This window comes from Rousettus aegyptiacus, unplaced genomic scaffold (assembly GCF_014176215.1).
Source record: "Rousettus aegyptiacus isolate mRouAeg1 unplaced genomic scaffold, mRouAeg1.p scaffold_m13_p_8, whole genome shotgun sequence".
Lineage (NCBI taxonomy): Eukaryota > Metazoa > Chordata > Mammalia > Chiroptera > Pteropodidae > Rousettus > Rousettus aegyptiacus.
The window spans coordinates 18,022,081-18,041,112 of NW_023416311.1; the positions used below are offsets into that span (position 1 = coordinate 18,022,081).

The following is a 19,032-nucleotide window of genomic DNA, read 5'->3' on the forward strand; positions in this document are numbered from 1 at the left end:
TCTCTGTCTAAATATAGATATAGGTACTTAAAAAGATATAGATATATGAGTGCATGTATAAGAATTATATAGATAAGAATATATACAGTAATCCTTCCTTATTCATGGGAGATATGTTCCAAGACCCCCCACTGGATGCCTGATTTCGGTAGTACTGAGGACTATGTGTACTTTATCTTTTTCTCTATACATAGATATCTATGATAAAGTTTAATTTATATATTAGGTCCAGTAAGAGCTTAACAGTTACTAACAGTAAAATAAGACAATTACACTGTAATAAAAGTTATGTGAGTGTTGTCTGTCTCTTCTCAAAATATCTTATTGTACTACAGTCACCCTTCTTGTGATGATGTGAGATGCTACAATGCCTGTGAGATGAGATGAAGTGAAGTGAATGATGTAGGCATTGTGACATAGCATTAGCTACTACAAGGGCTACTTAAACACAAGCACTGAGGTACTGCGGCACAGTTGATCTGATAACCTAACTGACTAATGAGCGGGTAGTGTACACAATGCAGATATGTCCTGGGAAGGATGGAGCAGGACAGCACGAGATTTCATCATGCTGCTCAGAATGGTGCGCAATTTAAAACTTTCGAATTGTTTATTTCTGGGATTTTCTGACCACAGATGATCATTGGCAACTGAAACTTCAGATAAGGGAGACTACTCTGTATAGTTATCCAAAATCAGATATACTATATATGGATAGCTGATAGATATCTATATATGTATTCTTATCTGTATAATATTATACATACATATACACACGTATCTATATGCTTTTATGTATCTATGTAGAGAGACAGATTAATACAGGGGTCCCCAACCGGCAGACCATGGACTGGTACCAGTCTGTGGCCTGTTAGGAACCGGGCTGCACAGTAGAAGGTGAGCAGCTGGTGAGCAAGCGAAGCTTCATCTGTATTTGCAGCTGCTCCCCACCCAGCACAAGTATCACTGCCTCAGCTCCATCTCAGATCATTAGGCATTAAATCCTCATAGGAGCACCATCCCCTGATGCCAAAAAGGTTGAGGACAACTGGATTAATAGATCTATCAATATTTATCTACATGTATATATAGATAGAGATAGACTATATAGAGCCCCATTCTTTTACACAAATCATAGCATACTTTATGTGCTCGTCTGTATGCTGTTTCATTATTCATATATCTTGCAGCTCATTCTGTAATGCATATGAATCTACCTCATTCTTGTACCATTGTATAAGACTATTGTACCATTCATTATATCATAAACCATAAAATGCATTTCCTCAGACTCCTATTGATTAATTCTTCTTTTAAACCTTTACGACACCCCTGCAGGATGGGTACTATTGTCCAAATTTAAGAGAAGAGGATGTTGACATCCTAAGAGATCGAGTGATTTGCCCAAGTTTACATTGTTAGCCTGTATTCCAACCCCAAAACTATTTACAGCTATCTACACTATTGAGAGCTTTGCTGTTTTAGAGCTAGACCCCTAACAATTTTTGAGTTGATACAACTTAGTCTTGTGAGTAGGATCAATGAAACTGAGGTCACCAGAGTGAAGAAAACATAATTTCTTCCTTTATGAGCATAACTAGGCTCTATTATGGGAGCCGAAAAGAACATGGGTGATTTTAATGGGTGAATTTAGTTAATGCCTAGATTTTGATGGGCTCATTAACGGTCCCAGAGCAGGAAGCACAACCTGGAGGAGCTTTGCTCAGTCTGGTGTCTCCGATTCACGTAGGTGTCACATTTCCCTTAGATTGCTTCTCTTCCAGTTCCCGTCATAATGCAACCAACAAGCAGAAAAGTGATAGTCATTACTGGCATTTGAATAGCAATTTCAAATACCATAAAGGCATTTGAAACTCACGTCAGGTAGGCAGGAAAAGCAGCTATTACTAACCTCATTTTACAGATGAGAAAACCAAGGCTGAAAAGGGGAGGTGAGGGCTAACTTAGTGACAGATTGAGGTCCTGAAACTGACCATAGCAGGATACATCATGATTGTGGAAGGGGAGCAGGCGGAGAGGAGGCAGAGAATGGAACATGGGGAAGAGGAGGAGGTAGCTTTAGGACCCCGCTTTGGAACTAAATCCTAGATGTTATGCTCTTCCTATTCACCTAACTCCAGCCACTGAGGCCTCAGCTTTAGCAGACCCAATGCCCAATTTTGAAAATAAATATCTTGAAACAATTTATAAAATTCATACACAGTATAACCTCTGACACAAAGTTTTATTTTGTGTGGGTTTTATTTTCCCAAATAGCCCTGAGCTCCTTGAAGACAGAGACAGTAATTTTTCATGTGTCTCGGTATCACCCTCAGTGCATTTCACATAGTATGTGTTCGATAATGTATTCTTTTTATTAGTAGTATTATTGAAAGGCAACATACGTACAGCTAGCTAACTGTACCTACTGTTTTGACTTCTACAATCATCTATTAGTTTTGTCTATTCTTGAACTTCGTGTAAATAGAATTATAAGGTATGTCTTTTTTGTGTGTCTGACTTCTTTCAGAAGCCTATGAGCTTCATCCATGTTTTTGACTGCTGGAGTCTTCAATTGTGGGACTATGCCACAATATATTAATTCTCCTGTTGATTTGGGTTGTTTCCAGTCTGGGGATATTATGAATGAAGCTTTTATCAATATATTTTTACAAGTCTTTTTGTGGACGTGAATACTATTCTCCTGGGTGGGATAGCTGTGCCATAGAGTAAGTGTATAGATTGCTTCAGTAAACTGCCATGCTCTAATTGTATGTGTAAAGAAAAAAAAAGGCTTTTTATTAAAAATATGTATTTAAGTATGTAAATACTAAGACATGAGTTCCCTCAAAGATATGAAAAAATTCAGAGATTTGCACCTGCTGGCAATGACATAGAGAAGACAATTATAACATAAATATTGAACTTTTTTCTTCATATTTGACATTTTGAAATAATTATGTGTATATGTTCTTAGCATTTTTATAAACAGGATCTACGATCAAGAATACTTTATCCAGCAAAGCTATCATTTAGAATTGAAGGACAGATAAAGAGCTTTCCAGACAAAAATAAGCTAAAAGAATTCATCAACACCAAGCTAGTATTACAGGAATTGTTGGAGGGTCTTCTTTAAGAAAAAAATGTATGTATCAAAAACATGAATAAATAATGGTAATAACTACATATTTATCAACAAGTACCTCAAATGGAAAGGAATTACATGCTCCAACTAAAAGACAGGGAAGCCAAATGCATAAGAAAACATACGCTGCCTATAAGAGACTCACTTCAGATTAAAAGACACACACTGACTAAAAGGAAGGGGATGGAAAAAGACATTGCCTTGATGGATCTAGAGGGTATTGTGCTGAATGAAGCAAGTTAGAGAGAAAGACACCACATGATTTCATGTACATGTGAAATCTAAAAAACAAAAAACAGCAACAGCAACGAAAACGGAAACAAACTTATAGATATAGAGAATATTTTGAGGGCTACTCAATGGGAGGGAGGCTGGGGGGCATGGCCAAAAAGGGCAAAGGGATTAAGAAGTACAGATGGATAGATGCAAAATAGTCACGGAGATATAAAGTGTAGCATGAGGAAAATGGACAACAATGTTGTAAAAAATATGTAAGGGGGAAGAAGGGTACCTGATTTAGTAGGGTGACCACTTCATGAGTTATATAGATCTCTAATCATTATGCTGTACAACTGAAACTAATGTATTATCATATGCGAACTGTAATTGAAAAAAATGATTGAATGTACAATGTAGATATGAGCAACTAATTGTCTATTATACTTTGATAAAGCTGAGGCAAAAAAAAAAAAAAAGAAGAAGAAGTACTCCGATTCATAGAGGCAGAGAATAGAATGAATGGTGCTTGTCAGGGACTCAGGGAGGAAAGCATAGGAAGTTGTTTCAGTTTTGCAAGATAAAAAAATTTCTGCATGTGCATATAATTAATAATACTGGACTGTACATTTTAAAATGGTTAACATGGTAAAGTTTATGTTATGCATATTTTACCTCAATTAAATTTTTTAAAGGCAAAAAAATGAACAACAAAAAAAACCCATGTAGCAAAACTACCACAGAGCAAAGGTCTCAACCAGATGCTTTCACTGGTTAATTCTACAAATAGTTATAGGAGAATTTACACCAGTTCTTCACAAACTCTTCCAAAAAATAGAAGAGGGGATACTTTTTAACCCATTCTTTGAGGGCCATATCACCTCGATATCAAAACCAGACAAAACAACACAAGAAAACTACAGATCAATATCTCTTATGACTATAGACTCAAAAATTCTCAGCAAAATGCTAGACAATCTAATACATTGACAATGGCTATGTGGGATTTATTAGGAATGCAAAGTCAGTTTAACATATGAAAATGAATTAATGTAATACATCGTATCAATAGAATAAAGAACAAAAACCATACGATCATCTCAATAGATGTAAAAGCAAAAACAAAAACAAAAACACAAAACCCAGGACATTTGACAACATCCAAAACCCCTTCAAGGTAAAAACACTAACAAACCGGGAGTAAAAGGAAACTTCCTCAGTAGGATAAAGGGCATCTGTGAAAAACCCACAGCTAACAGCATACTTAATGATGAAAGACTGAAAGTTTTTTCCCTAAGATCAGGAACAGGACAAGAATGTTTACTCTTGCCATTTCTATTCAGTGTTGTATTGGAGGTTCTAGCCAGGGCAATTAGGCAATAAAGTGAAATAAAAGGGATCTGAATTAGAAAGGTTTGCAGAGGACATAATCTTGTTAATAGAAAATCCTAAGGATTCTACAAAAGCCTATTTGAATGAATAACGAGTTCAGCAAGGTTGGAGGGTAAAATATCAGCAGACAAAAACCAATCGTATTTTTATACGCTTATAATGAACAATCCAAGAATAAAATTAAGAAAACAATTTCATTTACTAAAACACCAAAAAAGAACAAAACACTTAGGAATAAATTTAAATAAGGGCAAAATGTATTCTCTGAAAACTATAAAGCATTGTTGAAAGAAAATAAAAAAGACCTAAATAAGTGGAAAGGCATCCCATGTTCATGGATCAGAAGAGGCAATATAATTAAGATGACAAAACTCTGCAAGTTGATCTATAGATTCAATGCAATCTCGATCAAAATCACGCTGGCTTCTTTGCAGAAAATGACAAGCTGATCTTAAAATTAATAAAACAAGCTTGAAAACAAAGTTGGAGGATTTAGACTTCTCAATTTCAAAAACTCAATGTAAAACTACAGTAATCAAGACAGTGTCTTACTGGCATAAGAATAAACATGTAGGTCAATAGAATCAAACTGAGCCTAGAAATACACCGTCATGTATACAGTCAAGTGATTTTCAACAAGGTACCAAAACAAATCAATAGGGAAAGGCTTTTCAACAAATGGTTCTGGAATAACTGGATACCCATATGCAAAACAATAAAGTCAGGTCAGTATTGGGAGTTCCTAAGACCACAGTATTTCAGTGATTGCTAAGAAGACTCAGTATAGTCACACTTGTAGCTATGACTTATTATAGTGAAAGGAAGTAAAGCAAAATAAGCAAAGGGAAAAGAAAGGCACATGGGGATGAATTCCAGGGGAAACTAGACATGAGCTTTCAAGGGTCCTTGTGGGGTCACATAGGACATACTTAATTCCCCCAGGAATGAGTTGGAACAACACATGTGAAATGTTGCCCACTAGGGAATCTCATTAGAGACTCAGGGCCAGGACTTTTATTTGGGCTGGTCACATAGGCACTCTACCTAGCAAGTACCAAAATTCCAGACTGCAGAAGGAACATAGGTGTTCAGAATAAACCATAATGTTTGTACAAACAGTTTAGGCGGTGTGAGCCACTCTTATTGGTTAATGGTGGGAAACATCCTGAAATCTAAGTTACCACAATCCAGGCAAGGGCCGTTTTTACAAGCAGGCTTTTATAAGGTCAGCAGTTTGAGTGTGTTGTGTTAACTCTTTCTGCACTTACCTTTACTTCACACCACACACAAAAATAGAACAAAAAACAAACTCGAAATGGACCAAAGATCTAAATGTAAGAGCGAAAACTATGAACTTTTAGAGGAAAATATAGTGGCAATTCTTCATGACCTTGGATTTGGCAATCATTTCTTAGCTATGTCACCAAAAGCATGAGCAACTAAAGAAAAAAGAGATAAAATGGACTTCATCAAAATTAAAAACTTTTCTGCATCAAATGACACCATTAAGAAAATAAAAAGACAACACACAGAGTGGGAGAAAATATTTGAAAATCATGTATCTAATAAGGAACTTTATCTAGCCTATATAGCCTATATGAAGAACTCTTACTATTCAAAAATAAAAAAGCAAATAATCCAATCCAAATAAAAAGGCAAAGGATCTGAATAGACATTTTTCTCCAAAGAAGATATACAAATGGCCAATGAACGGCACATGAAAAGATGTTCAAAATCATTAGCTATCAGAGAACTGAAAATTAAAACCACAATGAGATACCACTTCATACTCACTAGATGGCTATAATTAAACAACAACAACAAAAAGAAAAATAACAAGTAATGGTGAGGACACGGAGAATTAGTCTTCATACATGCTGGTGGAATGTAAAATGGTATAGCCAGCCACTTTGGAAAACAGTCTGGAGGTTCCTCAAAGGATTAAAGAGGATTACCACATGGCCCAGCAATTCTACTCTTAAGAGAAATGAAAATATGTCCACACGAAAACTTGACACAAGTATTTACAGCAGTATTGTTCATAATAGCCAAAAAATTGGAAACAATCTAAATGTCCATCAATTGATGAAGGGACAAGCAAAATGTTATATATCTGTGCAACGTTATAATAGTCAACCATAAAAAGGAATAAAATGCTGATAGATGCTACAACATGGATGAATCTTGAAAACATTAAGTGAAAGAAAAGCTAAAGGTCATAGGATTTTTTTATTTTTTATACCCTTGGTTGACCTCACAGATTGCAAGGACCTTGTCAGCTTACAATCCCTTAGTTTTTATTTTTCATGCCTACAGCACCTAGGCTTCCTAAATGCTCTCCCATCCACATACTAACCAGGCCCAACCCTGCTTAGCTTCTGAGATCAGACGAGATCAGGCATGGTCAGGGTGGCATGACCATAGACTAGGATTTCTTTTTGAGGTGACAAGGTGTTCTAAAGTTGACACATATCTTGGATTATAATGACAACCAACTGTATGGTAGTAAAGTATGGCTCAATGACGCTGTTGAAAGTAATTTTTAAAATAATCAATTGAATTTGTTTTCACTCACTTAGTAAAGAATTCAAAATGATTATATCTATTGCTGAGGAGGGTCTTGTGAAACACATGCACAAGTTGTGCATATAAACTGGTAAAACAAAAACCTTTCAGAAAACAAGGTAGTGACCTATCAATAACCTAAAAAATGCTCACCCCTACACTTTCACTTTTGAGAATCTATCCTAAAGAAATACTCATATGTAGAAAATACATAGTGCATAAAGGGGTTACTTTTAATAATAAATGAAACAAGTTAAATGGCCAACATTAATAGAATGACTAAGTCGTAAAGATCCATTGTGATGGAATATTATGCACCCATCAAAAGGAAACAAATTTTTGCATCCATAGCAAAAAGTTCCTAGCTTGAAGAACATACTTATAAGTTTTGAACCAGAAAAAAAAAAAGGCTTACAAAGAATTCTTTTTTAAAGGAAAAGGGTAAATTCAGTGGTTCTCAAAATGTGGTTCTCGAAAAGCAGCAGCCGCATGCCCTGGGTGTATGACATGTGAAATGTAAGCTCTTGGTGCCCACCCCAAGCTCCCTTGATCAGACCCTAGAGGTTGGCCCAACAGCCTATTTTAACAAGTCTTCTGATGCACAGTTGAGAACCATTGGCATAATACAACGTAAAAGGTACAGGCAGGTTTCAAACTATAGCCTATCATTGAGTGCTGACTATGCATTCTCATGATCTCATGTAATTTCCACAACTACCTTACAATGTGTTGCTACTATTGTTATCCCCATTTGACAGATTAGGAAACTGAGGCACAGAGAGATGAAAAGACTTGCCCAAAATCAGAGAGCTAGTGAATGGCAGAGCTGGGACCCCAGTCTTTTCTCGGCCTCCACAGCCCATGTTGTTAACCATTGTATCAGCACTTCCCTGAGCACGGGCCACAAATATCACCAGTCATCTCACGGGTACCGGGTGTTCATTTTAAACACCAATAGTTATGCATTTAATGTGTTGTAGAAAAAATATATAACTAGCATTTCAAACTCGTGTTTTAAATAGTGATGTTTCCCTTTAAAATAACTAAATTTATATTAAACCTTAGTCACTTTAATGAAAAATATTAATTGTAGTATTGTTATGCATAGATATGGCAAAAATGGTAGAAATAGTTAACAGTGCAGTATGGGGAACACTGAGCCCACTTCAATTACTTAAAAAAGATATGTAACACTTTGTGTATTTTACTGTACATAATTTTCATCTTAAAAAGGACTGTACAAAAATACTGGATTCTAGTTAGCAATGTGCATGCCGCAGCATGTAGAGGGAAGTACATTCAAGTCAGCTCCTTATGTTTAAAGTGCATTGCAAAAGTAAGATTGACTGACTGAAAGGCTGGATGTGATAAAGCAGCTATAGCAAAATGGTCATTGTAGAACCCAGGTAATATGTACTGAGTACTCACTGCACAAATTCTTTCAACTTCTCTGTATGTCTGAACTTACATATTGGAGAAAAATGTATATAGATTGCCTCAAACAGAGAATGAATAAGCAAAGCCTGAAAGACTAGAGGGAAATCTCCTGAAGTGCTTTCTATACACTCTCCTATATATTTCCAAAGTGAGCTTTTATTACTTTTATAATAAAATAAAAACTTTTTCAAGGAGACAAATGGCACAAGAGTCGATTGATAAAACAGACCTTTATTCCGAGGGCTTAATGCTGAAAAGGAACTCCTCGAGACGAGCTTGGAGTAGGAGAAAGCTGCTCCCCTCGCTCCAAGGGGAACATGATCTTAGCACTTCTCAACAGCCCAGCTGTGCAGGGGAATCCAGGGGGAGAGCTCACGGATGGGCTCTGGGCTGTGGGCCTCGCGTCTGACCTGCCTGGTCATTGTGTCCTGTGTCCCAAGAAATCCAGTGTCAGGAGAGGTGGCAGAGGAAGTCGTGCAGAGGCAGAGCCAGGATCCCTGATAGGGAGATCCCTAAGGTGTCAGAGATACAGGCGGCGGCCATGGCAAATTCCCGGTGCTTGTCGGTGGTCTGGGGAGGGCAGAAGCAGGGGTGAGGCTTCAGACCTCCACACCCCTGCCCTGGCCTTTCCCAGAAAGGCCACCCACAGCCCTCCTCTGGCTGGTGCTGACCTCCTGGGCAATGTTGTAGAAGGTGTTCACGTAGGCAGCACCCCCCAGGAGCCCTTCAAACAGAATGATCAGGAAAACGAGGTAGATGCTTGGCAGGAAGCTCAACCACACATCTGCCAGCAGAAAGGCCAGGTTGAGGCACTGTGGATGCAAAGGGAGGGGAGGGAAGGGCTGAGCTTGGGACCAGCGGTGGGAAGGAAGGCAGGTAGCCATCCAGTCCAGTGGTCTCAGTCCTGGGAGGTGCTGTCGAGGGAGAGGGCTGGTAGGCCTAGATCAAAGTCCAACACCCAGCTGGCCTACCAGACGCTGGGACCGAGGCGCGCCTTCTCCCTACTCTGTCCCAGCACCTTAAATCTTGTGGGTCTCGCCCTCTTCCCCCTTTACTCATGTCGATCCTACAGCTGGGAATGCTATTCCGCCCTCCCTCACTTGGGATCTCCTAGTCACCACAGTTCATAGCTCAGCTTGGATCGGGGTCACTCACTTCCACGCTCATTCCTCCTTCCACTGTGCTCCCTGAATAATTTTTGCCTCATTTTACTATACTGAGGCTCTGGTTAGACCAGCGGTTCTTGACTGCACTTGATTTTGCTCCCAAGTGGACATCTGACAATGTCTGGAGATATGCTTGGCTATCAAAGCTGGGATGGAAGGTGCTATTGCCATCTAATGGTGAGGCCAAGGGTGCTGCTTGACATCCTACAGTGCACAGGACGGACCCGCAGCAAAGAATTATCTGGCGCCAAATGTCAATAGTGCCCAGGTTGAGAAACTAGTTTCGATGGTCCTGCCTCTTTTAGGAAGTCTCTCTGACCCCACCCAAGGGCCTAGGTCCCTCCTGTCCCCTCGTTCCTTGGGGGATCCCAATGTCCCACCTCTGAGTGCAAGGGGTTGCCACCACAGTGGTTCATAAGCTTGATGCAAACGGGAATCATCTGGGGATCTTTTTTATTTTTAATTATTTATGCCTACAGCACCTGGTCTTCCTAGGTGGTCTCCCATTCAAGTACTAACCAGGCCCGATTCTGCTTAGCTTCCAAGATCAGACATCGGGCTTATTCAGGGTGTAGACCATGGACCGGGGTTCCACTGGGGCGAGAACTCAGGACCTTCTGTTTGTGAAGCAGATGTGCTAATAGCTACATTATGGAACCACATCCATGGGGATCTTGTTACCCACACAGACCTTGCCCTCAGAGGCTCTAAAGCACTTGGTCTGAGGTGGGCTCAGAGATCTAAATCTGCATTTAAAAGAACACACCCTTGTATGCCAACTGTAATTGAAAAATTAAACATTAGAAAAAACACATCCCGGTAATACTAATGCGACCTGCAAGACACTGAAAACACTTTCTGCAGCATTAGGCTAGACACCTTTTGTAATGGTACAAAATGATTATAAGCTTCTATTTCTATGAAGCAGCCCTGATTAGAATTTAACTAAAATCGTAAGCTACATTTCAGCGGCATCTAATGAAGAACCCTGAGTTACGAACTGCTGACACAACAATTTGGGACTTTGGGGCTACAAAGTCCTGGACTGGCAATACTGCTTCACTAAGTAAATAGTTATAGGATATTTGCATGCTGTTGCCATAATATTAAAGTGTAAACTATACTTATTCTGGATCTTGTTATAGATCTAAGTTTATTAAAAAGAGCAAAGGACTTTCCTATAATAGTTGTAGAAAGAATGAATGCCAGTTATATAAAACTACTTTTCTTAGAATGTAGGGAATGCTGTTTGTTCTCTTAAAGTTGCAGATTACTTTATCCATGGGTAGTTGAATTTTCTCACCAGCCTTGAGATATATAATCTGTTGAGAACAACATCACTGATTCTATTATAATTCACCATGCAGAAGAAAAGAACCGTACATTTTCTCATTGTTAGAATGTTATCTGAAAGCCTGTGTCTCTTCATAAGGCCTGTGCCAATTATCATTAAATTAGTAATTCTAATTACAATCCTGAGAAGTAGATGTTGGCCATCCCAATTTATAGATGAGGAAACCGAGGCTCAAAATGGTCCAGACACCTGTCCTAAGTCACAAAGCTACTGATTATAGATGATGGGATTTACATCCAGGTTTGCCTGGCTACCGGGAACACACTGGACATGGAGCTCTGCTGGCCTTCTGTTCCCCATGTTTCCTGCTGAAGGGGGGAAACACTGGGGTCTGGGGAAGCTGGGAGTGAGCACCAGGGGCTTAGTACCTGTAGCAGAGCTAGAGCCCACGTGAAGCGGATGTGACAGCAGCGAAGAGAAGAGCGGGAGGCAAAGACACCGGCCTGGTACAGCATCTGGTACCTTGGACAAAAGCAGGGAGTAGGAAGAATCCCCTCTGGTGCCTACTCCTACGGCAGCCCCTGCCAACCCCAGGCCCTATCATCAAGGGGCCCTCTCAACAGACTGCCACCCACCATCACTGTCCTTACCAGCGGTACTGCTGAGCATGACTCAGGGATGAATTCCGGAAGAAGAGGAGCTCAAACTATACCAAGGAGCAGACAGGGTGGATGGACAGGGATGTGTGAGTCCCCACCCTGGCCTCTATTTCCACACCCCCTGGGGAGCCCTCACTCACAAGTCCCTGATTGATGAAATACTCAGCAAAGTAAACCAAGACCAAGGGGATGATGTGCCACAGCAGGCCCTGGAAGAGTCAGAAGATGCAAGTGGATGGGTGGGAAAAGGGCACTGGCCACAGACAGGACAGGCCGCAGCCACCAGCCCTACCTTGAACACAGTCCACTTTTCCTGAAGGGAGAGGTTTGAGCTGGTGTCTGTGGAGAAGCAAGAAGAGAAGGGCAGGTGAGGTTGGCAGACTGACCTTGCAAAGGGGCGCTGGTGGGAGTTGGCCAGCTGACACAACGGGGTGAATGCAGTGGAGTGTGCAATTAAAAACGGTTACGTTGGCATACTTCATGTTATGTGTATTTCACCATGAGAGAGAGCGAGAAAGCGAGAGAGAGAGAGTGCGAGCACGCGTGCGAGAACAAACGTGTGTGCGCACTCTGAGGACCTTCTGTGTCTCCTACCTGGCTTTGACTCTGGGGCCTCGCTGCTTATCAGAGGCTGCCGGGCTGCCCTCTCTGCCTCTTCTTCTCCTCCAGGGTCCTGAGGCTCGGGAAATGTGAGCAAAAAGAAATAGCTAGGAGTAGGCAGAATAAAGACAAGGTCGAAGAGCCTCTGTCAGGTGAGCAAGGCCACTCCCTCCCAGGGCAGTCTCCCTCATTTCTATACTCTAAGGCACCCCATCCTATGCCAGAGAGCTCCAGCTGTGAAAAAATGCCTCCTTCTCTAGGGCTGAAATTTGTCTCCTTGTTGCTTCTACGCACAGGCCCTCGTTTTGACTCCTGGCTCACACTAAGCAAGTCAGCTCCGTTTTCCTGACACTACGATTCTAATGATTGCTCTAGCTGACATTTATCATATGTGCATTTTGTGCTAGGCCAGAACCACCCAAACTCCAGTTGCTTATGTTTTGCCTTCATGCTGTTTGTCATGTGCGCATTCCTCTTGTGCACATTTTTCACTCGATATTTTCCTTTGAACTGATTCCCTTTTCTTACACAGCCTTGTTCTAAACGATCTGTGAAATTACAGGTTTGACTGACTAATTAAAATTCTTCCCTAATACACATGAAAACAGACATAAAATTAATAAAGTCCACCCTCGTCCCCCTCGAATCATCTTGGGAACCACACCGTACTAGATGCTTCACACATTATCACTTCAGAGGAAAGCAAGAACCACCACATGTGGGGAAATTGAGGGTCAGAGAAGTAAAGCAACGTGTTCCACACCATACAGCTAACAGGCAGTGACCCCAGACCCAAACTCAAGCCTTTCAGAGTCCAGAACCTACATCCCTCATAACAAGGCTATAGGGATCTAAAGATTGAGGCCATGATCTAGTTCTCTCTCCTTGAATCCCTTTTCCTCCCAGCCCAGGACAACTTACCTGGCCAGTAGCAGGGCAGGGATACCCAGCATGGACAGCAAGGTGTGCTGAGGGGAGAGGCCAGCCTGGGTGAGGCCCAGGTAAGACAATGCCCCCAGCAGCCCCGCTCCCCCAGTACCTGAGGACCACCAGGAGATCACAGCCCTGAGGAGAACACAGGAGCACTAAGGAGGACTGAAGCCAGCAGCAGGACCCCCTCTGTGTACTCCCTGTTCTGCCTGCTTACCTGGGGTAGAAGGAGGTGAGTGAGAGGAAGGTGACCTCCCCCAGACCTGATGAGATGCTAGCCAAGACCACACCTGGGGGAGAACAAGCATGACAGTGGGCATAGCTAGCCTCTCCCCAATAGCCTCAATCCCCTAAGATGTTTGGCCATGGCCTCCTCTGTATCAGCTCAGAAGAGCTAAATACAGACCCTTGGACAGGTGAGGGTCCAGATCCAAAGTAGAACCAAACCCTCCTCCGCATGTCCTTTCACAGGGAGTGGTACCTCCATCCACTCAGTTATCAAACCAGGAGCAAGAACTCAGCCTGGCCTCCTCCTCCACCCCCATCACAGAGCATCGGTTCCTCTGCCCATCTCAATCTCCACCTAATTCATCCATTTCTTCCCATCTCCCCCAACACCTACCCCTCCAAATTGGCCTCATCTCCCATTTTCTTGTGCAGTCCTATCAGCTTCTGAGGGTTACAAAAATAACCCCTTTCCTCTGGGGAGCTGGGGAGGCTAACCCCACAAATGCTGTCACGGGTCCTCTGGGCCTCCCACCTGACACAAAACCTCATGCTCACCACACAGGCTGGTCCCCACTGAATGAGAAAAGGCAACGAGGATGAAGCTTCCAGCTGCGCAAACCCCGCTGACGAGAACCCGGGGACTGTGGGAAGAGTGGAGAGGGAAGGGGAAGGTCAGCTTCTGCTCTCAGCTCCCAACCCTCCCCCCACATCCTTTGCCCTCCTGCCCCGCCCCCCACCCAGACCTGTAGGGCAGTAGATGAAGGCCAAGAGGAGCCAGCAATTTGATGACAAGTGTGGGGAGGATGTCTGCCAGGAGCACCGCCTGGGACAGGAGAACAGAATGAGACTCCAGACCTTCCCAGGGACAAACCTCCAAATCAAGTGGCCAAGGAAAGCCAGAATCCAGCCAATTAGACCTGCCACGAATGCAGGCTCTGAAGTCAGATCTGGGTTCAAGTCCCAGCTCTGTTGCTCCTTAGCTGTATGTCAAGTCATTCACATTCTCTGAGGACATTCAGTGTCCTCACCTGGAAAATGGGGGATGACTATAGTACCCAGCTCACAGTACTGTTCTGTGAGTTAAAACGAGCCAATGTATACTACACACAGAAAGGGTTCGGTAAATGGCAGTCTTTATTATTATAATGAGAACAGTCCCAGCTGGGTTCTGCGGGGCTGGGTTTTGGGGTCAAGGGAGGACCAGATGGATACTCACAGCTGTGGAGACAGAGTTGCAGTCAAATCGAGATGAGTTATTGTGGGGGATGGGCGCTGGGTCTGGGTCCACCTGATGGGAGAGAAGGAAGTCTTTCTTTCACCCAGGGAGGTAGGAGGGTAGACAAATAGGGCCTGCTCTGCTCCAGTGCCAGCTCTGCTCTAACTAGAAGGATGGCCTTGGGTCAGCACTGGCCTCTAGGACTTCAGTTTCTTTATGTGCACAATGGAGAGACAGAGGTTCCAAAGATGGCCTTGTAAATGGTCTTTATTTGGGTAATACATTCAGAAGCTTTCATTTAAAAATTTGGGTTTCCAGAAAATCTGATCTTGGACCAAATAAATTCTCTGTTGATCCTGCAAGATGGCAGCTGCTGCCCTTGGGCATGCACCCTCCAACTCCTCATAGACAAGAGAGTCTCAGCTGGAAGTGACTATACCCCTCAGGGAACACTCGGCAATATCTGGAGACATTTTTGATGATCACAACTGGAGGGCAGGGGGTGCTATCGGCATCTAACGGATAGAGGCCAGGGATGCTGCTAAACATCCAGCAATGACAGGACAGCCCTCAACAAAGAATTATTCAGCCCTAAATGTCAACAGTGCTTAGAGGTTAAGAAACTGCTTTACACCATGGTCCCGCCCAGTCAACATCTGAGTTTATACACCTGGCATCAACTGATTCTTAAAGACCCTTTCTGTTCTGCGATATGGGAGACTAGGAGCCCCATTCCATGAGTTTTTGAAAGGGTCCTCTGCCCCAGGGTGAGTCCCTTATCTTCCCACAGGGACTAAATACAGTGGTGGTAGTAGAGAGGGTCACTTACATGGCTCTGGTTCCCAGATGCCCTCTGGTGGCTAAGAATGTCATGAGCAGCACTGAGCATCACCACATAAGAGAAGTTGTTGCAAAGGCCCAGGAGCCTGGAGTGGAGCAGGACAGATTTTCCCTTCCAGTTTTACTGAGATATAATTAATATATAAGAACAGATCTAAACCTCCCTTCAGGCCTACGATCTATCCAAAGTCCTAGCAACAAACCTCCTCCTTTCCTGTGCCTGTCAATCAGCTCTCTCTTTTTACTCTATCATCAGACCCCATCTCCATTTTATGTTAAAGTCAGAAATTCAGGCTTTGGTAGCACAGACTTGAGTTCACATTTAATCTCCAAGACTTCACCCAGGAAGAGAAGGAAGTCATCCTTGATGACTCTCTCCTCTGAACTCCCACCATGATTCAGTTCCTGTGGCATTTCTCATCCACTGATCCACTGTCTCTGATGCGCTGTGGTATGGTAGAAAGCGCCTAAAGCTTGAAACCCAAAGGACTATGTTTAGGTCCCAAGTCTGCCAAGTCTACTTGAATAGCCTCGGTCTACCCATGTATAAAGCAGAGATACAAATTTCTCTCCTGACTACCTTGCAGAGTGCTGTAGGGATCAAAACAAGATAATACCAAAGTCCTTTATGAACAATCCATGAAGGATCTTGTTTGTTTACTCTCATCTCCCAGAGCTTCACTCAGTGATGGGAATGGAACTGGGCCCAGTGCCAGAGATTTCATGTGTCCTTTTCACAAGCCTATGAAGTAATGCTACTGCTCTTCCCATTTCACCACTGAGAAACAAGCTCAGAGAGGCTAGGTGACTATTCCAGAGTCACCTGGGAAGTTACTTCCAATCCAATCTGTCATCTGAGTCCATCGAGGTTAGTGCTAGAAATTTTTCCCAAGGCTCAGTAGTTGAATGATTTTAGGACATAAACAGATGATCTTTTAAAAAGTAGTGATGCATTTATTTAAATGTGCATTAGGAAAATATTGGCTTTCTGTCTAGAGTAGTGATTTAAAGTTTTCTTTTAAAAATTACGTATATATACAAACTTAAAGGCTTAAGTGGTTCAAGTAAAAACATCAAATAAATAATCCTACATAGGGTATGAGGATCTGGTCAAAATGTTAAGTTTAAAACTTGAAGGTGATAAGTAAATGAATGAAGTTTAGTTAATTTACAAGTTGCCTCATGTAAACCAACTGGTTCAGTAAATATTTGTGGATTCGGCTCCTTTTTCACAGCTCAACTCTTCCTTCCCTCTTTCCTCCTGTGACTTCTCTCTTCCCACCCCATTTTTACTTATGTTGAACTCTTCAGGCTACTCACCAGAAGCCCGTCGCGTTCTTCCAATGGGCGCCCTGACTGTCCAGCAGAGAGGGCCGAGAATCTGGGGCAGTCTCTTCCCCTGGGAGGACGAGAAAAATAATTCATGACTCCCCAACCCCATTCTCAGGTGCATGATGGCTCAGCTCCGGATCTCTTCGGGTGGGTCGCGGGGAACAGGCAGTCACTCTGGTGAGGGATGCTCACCCTCGGAATCCGAAAGGCGCCGCTGTGAGCCAGCACAGCCTCCCATGGTATCAAGTTCAGGTCCCCCGAGGAGTCCAAAGTCAACGAGAGTTCAGAGTTGGCTCCGATGGGGCGGATGAGGGTCTGCGACACATGAGAAGGACATGTCGCCCCACTGCAGGTCCCAGCTGCGGCTTCTGCGCTGTACTCGCACCCCGCGATCCACCACGCTAACCCTGGATTCCATCGCGCGCCCTCGCACTACCACCACGCCTCACCCAACGGACTCTGCCCTCGCCCCCTTTAAAGCAGGGCCCAACAGCTGTACCTTTAAGAGTAGCTGAACATTCCGCACCAAGGAACGACAGGTTGGCGGGTCACGTGACGGCACCGGCGAGTCCCCCATCACGTGCTCGGCAGTCCTGACCACTTCCGGGTCTTCTTTCGGTCTTCGCTTTAGGCCTTCCCAGCTTCGGGGTGTAGGACCGAGGGAGGCCGAGAGAACCCTGGAACCGCAGGGTCAGAACTGGAGAGGGTGGGATCAGCAAAAAGAGCCCCGATGTTAGGTTAGCGGAGCCCAAGGAGGTGACCCTGCAGAGCCAGCACCAATCATGGCCGCAAGCGGCTTCAGTTCCTTTCGCAGTCCTCGCTGGCCAAAAACAAATATGGCCACTTGGCTATTCGTCGCTGACGAGACTTGCTTCTGGCCGGGAACAAAGACTGCCAGCTGCAGGTCAACGTTAATCCTATATGTTGCCCTTAGATTGCTTTAGAAACTGAAAATAAAGATAACACCCACTTAAGAGGATTTCATGAATTATCTATGGGCAGTATCCAAGGCTTTAAGAGGTCCGTTTCCCAATTTATTTTAGAACCAATGAATGTCACAGTAATAATTCAAACCCCGGATTTACAGATGAGGAAAACAAAGAAAGTTGTCAATGATCGTATAAAGTTAAGCATAAAGGTGACCTTAGAGACCGTTTTAGCAGTAAGAAATCGGGCACCAGAGATTGGTGCTGGCTGAGCAGGCTGCTGCAGGATTTCTGCCAGCATCAAAGGTGTTTAGCTTAGTACAGATGATTCTAAGTCCCATGATTCTGATTCTGTGATCTCATTAAGTTCCTCTAATGGGAAATTTGGGAAGTGGGGCTCTGGGGACTGAGGGAAGAGGTGTAAATCAACTTCATTTCACATAGTCCGGAATAAGGAGTGAATGCTCTTACCTTCCTCTAGGTGGTAAAGCGGCATTTTGCGTTTCTTTCATCAAGTCCTTCCCTTGCTAAATCTCTGCTATGGACTTCCAGTAGCTGGTGCCCAGCATTATCAGCTCTTTCTCACCGCCAGGCCCTCGGACTGCTGTTTGAAATGTGCTTCCTTGGTCTTCTTCCCAGGTCACTTGACCAGGGAAAAATGGGTTCTTGCTACCCATACAGGACTCTAGAAATTCAGCAACATGTCATACATGCCCTCTGCCCTCAAGGAACTCACAGGAGGGTGGGAGGTAGACACAAATAACCACAATGAGAAGGTTAGCCAAATTTTGTTTCACAAGAATGACTGCAGATGAGCGAATGCGCATTTAAGCCACCAAACCAGCCCCTTTTTTCCTTGGGGAAGCATTAATGGCCTTGAAATGAGAAGCTAGAGCTCTTACCAGCCCCCTCCTCACTCCCACTCTTTGTCCCCAGGCAAAACAGGAACCACAAACCCCAGCTTCCTCTCACAGAGTGGCTGTGGCTTGGGGGGAGGCAGAAATGGCTGAGGTATTAATATAAGACCTGAGCCACTTGAGCTGCAGTTGCCAATGCTCCCTCCCCCAGTCCCCATTCTGAGGTCTC

The 19,032-nt window shown here is 43.1% G+C and overlaps 1 protein-coding gene and 1 pseudogene across 6 annotated transcripts; both read right to left on the reverse strand.

Moving 5' to 3' along the window:
* Positions 1–7,060: 7,060 nt before the first annotated feature.
* Positions 7,061–7,179, reverse strand: LOC118607370 (annotated as a pseudogene).
* Positions 7,180–8,966: 1,787 nt separating this feature from the next.
* Positions 8,967–18,659, reverse strand: CLN3 (CLN3 lysosomal/endosomal transmembrane protein, battenin). 6 transcript variants are annotated; one of them, XM_036225845.1, is made up of 17 exons: positions 18,418–18,659; positions 17,520–17,967; positions 17,213–17,335; positions 17,009–17,087; positions 15,678–15,774; positions 14,849–14,920; positions 14,376–14,455; positions 14,188–14,273; positions 13,622–13,694; positions 13,396–13,539; positions 12,469–12,581; positions 12,167–12,213; positions 12,015–12,083; positions 11,866–11,921; positions 11,644–11,737; positions 9,427–9,567; positions 8,967–9,325 (listed from the first exon to the last, which is right to left on the reverse strand). In XM_036225845.1, the coding sequence occupies exons 3-17, from the start codon at positions 17,256–17,258 to the stop codon at positions 9,206–9,208; spliced, it is 1,317 nt and encodes a 438-aa protein (XP_036081738.1). In that variant the 5' UTR covers positions 17,259–17,335; positions 17,520–17,967; positions 18,418–18,659; the 3' UTR covers positions 8,967–9,205. The 6 variants fall into 6 exon arrangements, with proteins under 6 accessions (XP_036081738.1, XP_016010495.2, XP_036081739.1 ...); XM_016155009.2 differs by lacking the exon at positions 9,427–9,567 and having other exon boundaries at positions 17,520–17,717; XM_036225846.1 differs by lacking the exons at positions 17,520–17,967; positions 18,418–18,659 and adding an exon at positions 17,470–17,488.
* Between the last annotated feature and the right edge of the window lie 373 nt (positions 18,660–19,032).

What these genes read in the sequence shown, in the direction of transcription:
- CLN3 (XM_036225845.1), bottom strand. Translation starts at nt 17,258, where the DNA reads ATGGGAGGCTGTGCTGGCTCACAGCGGCGCCTTTCGGATTCCGAGG. An exon ending in CCTGCCCTGCTACTGGCCAG is followed by an intron (nt 12,582 to 13,395) that starts GTAAGTTGTCCT and finishes GCCTACTCCTAG; the next exon opens with CTATTTCTTTTTGCTCACAT. An exon ending in GGCCCCAGAGTCAAAGCCAG is followed by an intron (nt 12,214 to 12,468) that starts GTAGGAGACACA and finishes GCTTCTCCACAG; the next exon opens with ACACCAGCTCAAACCTCTCC.